An 8,429-nucleotide genomic window follows, 5' to 3' on the forward strand; every position below is an offset into this window, starting at 1 on the left:
CGTAGTATTTTCGACTTATGGGCAAATTTATTTACCAGGTAATTTTTTTCTGGGACACCCTGTATGCAAAATTTCTGCACGCTATGCGCACGTTCTCTACACTTCCACCAGTCAAATCTTTTGCGGGCTCCACAACCTTTTACACTAGAAAGAAAGAAAGAAAGAAAGAAAGAAAGAAAGAAAGAAAGAAAGAAAGAAAGAAAGAAAGAAAGAAAGAAAGAAAGAAAGAAAGAAAGAAAGAAAAAGAAAGAAAGAAAGAAAGAAAGAAAGAAAGAAAGAAAGAAAGAAAGAAAGAAAGAAAGAAAGAAAGAAAGAAAGAAAGAAAGAAAGAAAGAAAGAAAGAAAGAAAGAAAGAAAGAAAGAAAGAAAGAAAGGAAGAAAGAAAGAAAGAAAACAAGCAAGCAAGCAAGCAAGCAAGAAAGAAAAAGAGAAAGCATGATAATAAAGAGAAGTGATGAAGAAAGACAAAAAGTTTCATCGAGCAAGCAATAGATCAACTGACCAATCAATCAATCAAATGAGTCCAAAAGGAATTGAATCAAACTGCAACAAAGCAAAACAAGACCAAACCAGCCCAGAATATAATTGAAAGAACAGGCGAAACAAAGCAGAACATTATAGGCCAACAAAAAACTGGAAATAAATGAAGACATACCGACAAGGAGCCTGTGAGACAACGGGCACGGGTGCACCATAACAAACAAACAAGGAAGTAAGCAAACACCCCACACACACACCCCCCACACCCCATACCCCCCACACAAAAACAACAGAAAAAACCCGAAAACATACACACAAACAACTATAGGTTTTTAAGTCTTTGAGGGAAAATTGTGTACCTTCAATACGAAATGTCAACATTTTAAATGATCGTCGATTTTTCCCAACTATAGTTCAAACCCGACGATCATTTAAATATTTTGACATTTCATATAATAAGGTACACATTTTCCCCTCAAAGACTTAAAAATGTTAGGGTGGATCAAGATTTCAAGTTTCTTGATCCACTGTCCCAGTAGGCCGGCCTTATGGTAATTTGATATGTTGTCTCACTCTCATAGAGCAAGTTTTTCACGAAACATTGAACTCCCTCTGGAATCTTCTCATCACAAAAATAAATGATATAGTTTAGTTGGCAAAGTGAACTTAGACAACATATTTATGTATAGGTTTCCTTGACTCTCTTGTACTTTTAATTTTATTTTCAATGTAAAATATGCATTATGCTTGGGCCAAAAGGTTTGCCTTTTGTACCTATAATAAACAAAGGCATGCATGTGAATTTCACTATCTCGATTGATTTCTATTTACTAGTTGTAAGCAACCCGACGGGCTGCCTTAGGGTAATTGATTAACTTACTGGTCTTCACAATCATCATCGCCTAAATACAAAAGAAAACACAACACATGTGTTACATCAACATGTAAAAATCAATACAAAATAAATTGCAGATAGTTAGATGGAAATGAACTTGAGGTTTGGATTGCGTCGATCATGTTATCTCTTGGATTTATGTATTCTGTAAATTTCATTTTGCCTTGTGCAATTAGGCCTATAGCCTAGGCCTACTTCCGTTGTTAAAGCCCTTTTCGTTCCCTATTCCATTCATTTACTTCGTTTGCCAGTAAAGTATTCCCTGGTTGTTGTTTTTCTACAGCGTCTGTTTCTTTATTTCTTCCTCTCTCTCTCTTTGGTTGTTTATTTGTAATGCTTGTCTCTTTTTGTTTGTTTCTTTCTTTCTTTGTGTGTTTCTTACTTAGTTATAGTTTAGAATTTGTTAGTTTAGGATTCCTTGCTTTTTGTACCGTAAAGTGCTTTTAAAAACAAACAAATTATTTTACCAAATTATTTGACTAAATTTACGTTTTTTGTTGGTAGCAAAATCAAATAGTGGGATGGGGATGAAACAATATAATATATCTTTATTTCAAGAAGACTAGAAGAGACATCCTGCATCCCGTACATATCCCAACAACGATAGAATTGTCTACATTTTCTAATTATCTATAATGAAATATTAATGAAGGAAGCCCCTTTAACGAACGCGGGGAAACCCCCATTCAGCATCGTGGAATAAACCAAAGCGCTGAAGAGAAATTCTTGGATAGTGGAACCCGCATCATGTGTCTCTAGCATCCCCGTTGTTTCATCCAGCTTCGTGATAACTCAAACCAATCCCGGATGTTATTGGAAACACTACACACACAGTAGAGCGAACCTACAACCATGGAAGAACATTGGATATATTTATCGTGATATTACTGATATTTTTTGTACAATTATTGGCCTTTTTCCCTAGACCGCCCGGAAAAGAGCCATGGATACACAACGAAAGGGTAAATGTAATGATCTGTGTTTGTTTGTTTTGTGATAAAAGGAATATTGTATGTTATGTGTGATGGACGGTGCCGAATTTGGCAATGCTTCAAGGAGCTCCGTCCTCTCAATGTAATGTGATTGAGTCAACATCGCATTTGGCTGCTACTAGCGCTCTGGAATAATCTGCTATAAAATCTACCAAGTACCAATATGGGTTATTGGTAAAATCGCAATGATTTATGAAGAATGCTTGATAAAAAGTGCACACAGTACTATTTTTGTAAGGTGTTTTTCGTAATGAACATATCGCTCATTCTACAAAATCCGGTGCCAATCCACTTTCAAAACTGAAAAAATAAAAGTTGTTCAAAAAGACCTGCTTTTTGTGTTTTTTAAGAGTAAATACACTAGTTTTGGATGTAAAAGATTGCCAACACCACTTAAATACTTTTCTTTCAGGAAGTCATGATGATGTTTTTAAACCAAAAAATGTGAGCTATGTTTATATACCTGGCTACCGTCTATACTTGTACAAAATGGGCTGGTTTTACTAAATCCAAGGTCATAAAAAGCAAACTTGAGTGAATTTTAAAACCGATTTCGCCATTTCATAGACGTTTTAAGATACGTAAATGAGAGCGTAACATAGCTCACAGTATATTAAACTAACAATTTTTAGTGCGTGACAAATTAATGATGAATTTATATGAATTAAAAATTAGTTATTTAATTAGTCATTTAATTTGTCATGCACTAAAAATATTTGTCATATTACATAATGTTTCTTTGTCATTTTACAAATTATTCATTAATTCGTCATTAATGAATACGGTATTTATAAGTCGTGAAAATGTTTGTGATGATGAAAATTAATTTGAAAATATCGTATCGGATATCGGCCAATATTATAAAAAATGACAGTTTATGGACCCGGGGCAAGGGGGTGTCAGGTGCTTCCATAGAATCACAAAAGCACCCTAACAAGTATAAGTAGCACGATACATGTATGCTACTCTATAAAACAAGAAGTTGTCTTTTCCCCAACCCTAATGATGCAATTATTACCCCTAAACAAGTAAACACACAGAAACAGGTGCTTTTAACCCTAAATAATAAGCCGTTGCCTTCAGGAGCTTTTTCATAATGCAGGCTTTATAAAGTCTAACCCGGGCTCTAACTGACTAATTTGTTTAACATTTTTCAAGAATGAAGGAGAAAGCACAAAATCCCAAACTTGGCAAAACTACCCTAAAATGCTGAGACAAATATATTCGTCTCAGCTAAAATGTAAGTATGTTTGAGACTAGAGCTCCAAAAACATGACCCTTTTATACCAATTTTACATAAATTTGATACCCTATTCACGCTACGTACAGTGACCATCTGTGAAAAACTAACCTTTTTACGTGAATCTTTGGACATGCCTGATACCCACCATTAAAGTGCCCACCTCTGGAATATGCAAACCTTGTCATCTATCATGTATTAAATACATGGAAAACCATGCATTTATGATTTTTTTTCCTAGCATTTCAGAATACATTTTTTGTAGGTCCAGTGGTTCTCCAAAGCCGCCGAAAACTATAAAATTGATATCGGATATGGGACAAATGCCATTTTGGTTGAGCCCAAATATTTCTATAATTTGTGTGCAATACTAATGTACATGTACGTGTCCATACGGATCAGTGGAAGAACAACTGTATTTTGTTGATTCTGATTTATACCGTATTTGAATAAGTTTTTTAATTGAATTGAAAATAAATACCGTACTGAATTTCATCACAGTTATAATCTTGATTTAAAAGCAATTATATCAGCATTTGTATTTCTGTATGCAATCGGTAAAACCTTTGGATTAATACTGAATACTGATAGTTATGCCTGATTCCATAAGCAGCTGTAACCATGACAACTGTCAAGTAATGGCATATGCTATTTGTGTAGTGTGTGGCCAGGGTACTGCAGCTAAAGACAGGATTGCTAATTTTGTTGTTGTAATAAATATAAATTATTTCAACATTCCATTGAAGCATTACTATTTAGGTGACAAGCATATTATCCTCCAAAGTTACTGGGACATTTGGCTCGCAAAATTTTTTCAATTTCAGACTATTTTAGCCCCAAATGAAGGGGCACAATTATTGCTTTGTTTTTTCTTCTATTAGGATTTTTAGGGAAACATCCCTCCATGGACAAAATTAGGGGGGGGGAGGCATTTATGTGAGTGACAAAATGAAATGACCAATATAGGCTGGCTATGGCTCAGCAAAATAATTCATATAATAAATAAATTGTAAATAAATAAATTAGTCAATCATCAAGTAATTATACAAATGTAGATTAATAACAAAATAAATAAATAGTTTTCTTCCTTGATTCATTTTGTTAATACTGTCATTCATTCATTCATTCATTCATTCATTCATTCATTCATTCATTCAATATAAAGGCATGGCATAAGCAAAAATCTTGAGTTAAAGATGTGTCCCCAAAGTTGAAATGGTTTATGTTTGTAAAAGAGGCAATTTTCAGGGAGATGAAAGTCGCTAGCTAACGACTACCGTATCATATCTGTTCAACACATATTCAAGTGCAAGGAACCACATCTGGTTTCTTTAGACGAAATCATTTACGGGAGATATTCATCATTTTCTACCCGGTATCCAAAGATTTTCGCCTGAATATCAAAATCGTGCATAGCACATTCACGTGTATCGATCCCGGTATTGATTTTAGTATCTCTGGTGTACCAAGTAATTATTAGCCAGGCGATGTCGGTGTGTGTTGTACATGTGGGGTTATTTTTGTATAAAAAGAAGTGTAGGGCCTACTTTTGGACAAAAAGTTCATTATTTGCTGTAAATCTTCAAAATTATCTTCAAAATAAGTGGTGGCTACACTACCCACATAGTGGCGGACACAAGCATTATAGTTTAAGGGGGATGAGCATATTTTGTGCTGGTTTGACTGGGATATTGGCATGTGAAGCACATGAACAATTTTCACTCTCAGACCAGAGGATGATTTAAGCACTTCCCACCACGCCACTGTGTTGACTTGCAGTTAGCACAGCTGTGTGAGTGAACATGACACCACTGCTTTGCACATTGCATTGATGGGCATGGTTAAATTTGAATTTGGACTGATATATTTACAATAAAAACGGATTCAAAATGCTAGTCGATTTCACATTTTATGTTACCTACAGAAGGTGTGAATTATCCTTTATGCATACATCACTTTTGTTCTGAAATCGACCAAGTAATAATGACACACGCACAATTCTTAAGCAACATCTTTTGCACAGAATTCAATGGGATTTGAAAAGTAAAGTGGCAGTTGAAACTCTAGTGATAACACGTTTGCAGTGCATGATGGGGCTTCCTTAAATCATCCTCTGCTCTCAGACTATTTGTGATGTGGTACATATTATGTATATCGAAAGGAGACACTTTTGGGCAGGATCGTAAATGGAGAAATAGCAAAATAGCTACCCGGAGGTGATTTTTTCACAATTTGGGTTTGTTGCAAATTTGTGATGTTAATAATGTTTAAAATATTAGTTTCAGACTGGAATATAACTGACATCTTGTATTTTTTCAGACATTTTTCAAGATCATTCCTACTCTCAACATTGTCAATAATATTTTTAAAGGCCGATTTCTCAATTTCCAATTTTAAAATACCATAACTTATGAACTCAATATCTGATTTCATTGGGGAAAACGGCGTCTATATTTAAGATATGTAAATAACTCAAAATTGATAGCCTGCCCAAACGTTTCTCTTTTTGATATGCCATGTCACATTTTAGCTCCAAATGAAGTCGAATGTTGGTATTGATGGGCCAATATGTGCAAATGTTATCCTATTTTGGCCTAAAACAGGGCAATTATTGCTTGGTATTTTTTTTTGGTGATAAGTGCTCCCATCTCTAAACCAGTGGACTGAAAAATGCAAATCATCTTGCATGATGAGGTCATGTAATAATATAAAGGTCAAAGATGCTCATTAAGATGGAAATTTCTGTTGCCACAAGCACTACTTGATTATTCAAAATAGTTAGCCTTTTTTTGTCTTTTGTGAGACAGGCCTTTCAAGGACTTGATTTCTTCAAAATTTAGATAAATTTTATGAAATATGCCCTCACTGTGTAAATAAGCTGCACAAATATTGAATTCATAGAGTGTATAGTACTTGTTTCCATAGCAACCAGATAAAATCTAGGGCCAAGTAGAAGGAAGAGAACTATAAAGGAATATGATGGATGTGAAATCACAAAGGAATTGAATTTAAAATGATTTGCATCTTTATTGATAGAAATTTAGAAAGCAGTTGTGAAAACAAAACAAGAAATGACTATTTTAATAAGCAAGTCCAACAAGAGAGCAAAGTACAAGTAAGCAAAATAGTTCTTGCTCATATGCAAGGCTTTTTACACGAGGCAGGCGTTTTTATATTTTACAGTATCACTTCAAAAACAAATTTTGCTTTGGTTACAAATAACATTTGTAATAAACATAGAAAAAGCAGTCCAGCAACAAATGGACATTGTACATACTTTTAAAACCAAACAAGTTTTTAACAAATAAACAAACTAGTTTTACTAGAAAAATTCTATCTGCTGATATTAGGACGATTTGTTTTATACTCACTTAGGTGGATCCAAATAAGTGACAAGATGGAAAAATCATATGCTTATTCTTACATTTAATTGTTTAAGAAATCTTAGTCCTACATATTTATCAGCTCAGTATGAATTTGTTCATAATAATCATTCTCATGTAATCAGAAATCATTCCTCTAATACATGTACACCGAATGTTCCAAAATTCAACACTGTAAAATTTCTGGTTTGCGTACATTTCATATCAGAGCTGCTCATATTTGGAACAGTTTATCACCAGTGATTACGATACGATACGATATGATACGATACAATACAATACAAAGACCATTTGAGCCATTTCCAAAAGGTTCAGAGTGCTTACAAAATAAAAACTTCATGTTAAAGTATACAATGTAGTTTATTAATTCCTAATTGTCATTGCATTTTTTTCTTATATTGTATTACTTTTGTGTACTATTATACTATATTATACTTCGAATAGTTTGTTTTGTATTCACTGAAGGCCTGCTTGGAAAGCAGTGCTGGTCACTGAAGTTGTTACCCTCAATAAAGAAAGAATAAACTAAACAAACCAAAGAACATTTAAATCAACTGAATTTTATTTTACATTTTCTTACAGATCTTCATAACAATGTGGCGGCAGCGCCCACTGCGAGCAGAGGGACCTATATTACCGGTAACGCCATACCCACACGGACCACCCCAAACCAAACCACATCTTCAGCTGGTGGTGGTACAGGATTTGGAGGCACCCAAAGCTCAGTTCCACAACTTACTCCGTTTAGTAACATCTTAGCTGCCAATAGAGCTGCACAATCAGGTGGAGGCAGTACTACCGCTTTTGGTGGTACTCAAGCGGGGGCGCCGGGTCTTAGTGACGCTTGGACACAGGCCCTCACTGCTGCTAGCACTATGAATCGTAAATAGCGTCAAAAACAACATCAGCAACAACAAACTCTTAGACCACCGAGGGCGCTCTTTTGTTTGACCTTGGATAACCCTATACGAAGAGCGTGCATTAGCTTTGTAGAATGGAAATATCCTTTTTATTATATTGTGCTACTGCTAATGATATCAAAAGTATGTCAAAATACATGATAATGAGTTGTCAAATGCATGTAATGGATTTTATGTTGCTTAATATGTGTGACCTGATGGAACAAAATGAAGAGTATCAGTCAGGCCCGTGATGCAGGATTTTTTTTGGGGGTGCTGATTTTGAAAAAGTGGACTTTTTTTCCAAGGGGCGATTTTGTGAAAAGTGGACTTTTCCCCCAAATTTGGACCTTTTTGAACAAAAAACGTAAAAAACCTGCTAGCTTATCTCAACACAATGCCTACTAGTTAATTGCCAATACTTTTTATTTGGAGTCAAAATATTTCAGAAAAGGCTCATATGTTTAGCTTAGTTTCTAGAGCAACTGACAGCTGGGGGACTAGATCAAAATTCTGGTTGGATAGCATATTTACCTCACA

General features: G+C 34.8%; 1 protein-coding gene across 1 annotated transcript; it reads left to right on the plus strand.

The window, feature by feature from the left end:
- The first annotated feature begins 2,092 nt into the window (after positions 1-2,092).
- On the plus strand, positions 2,093-8,122 carry LOC140148180 (uncharacterized). Its single transcript, XM_072170041.1, has 2 exons — positions 2,093-2,337; positions 7,573-8,122. Exons 1-2 carry the CDS (start codon positions 2,319-2,321, stop codon positions 7,878-7,880), a joined length of 327 nt encoding a protein of 108 aa, XP_072026142.1. The 5' UTR covers positions 2,093-2,318; the 3' UTR covers positions 7,881-8,122.
- Positions 8,123-8,429: the final 307 nt, after the last annotated feature.

The sequence above is a fragment of the Amphiura filiformis genome, chromosome 3 (assembly GCF_039555335.1).
Source record: "Amphiura filiformis chromosome 3, Afil_fr2py, whole genome shotgun sequence".
Lineage (NCBI taxonomy): Eukaryota > Metazoa > Echinodermata > Ophiuroidea > Amphilepidida > Amphiuridae > Amphiura > Amphiura filiformis.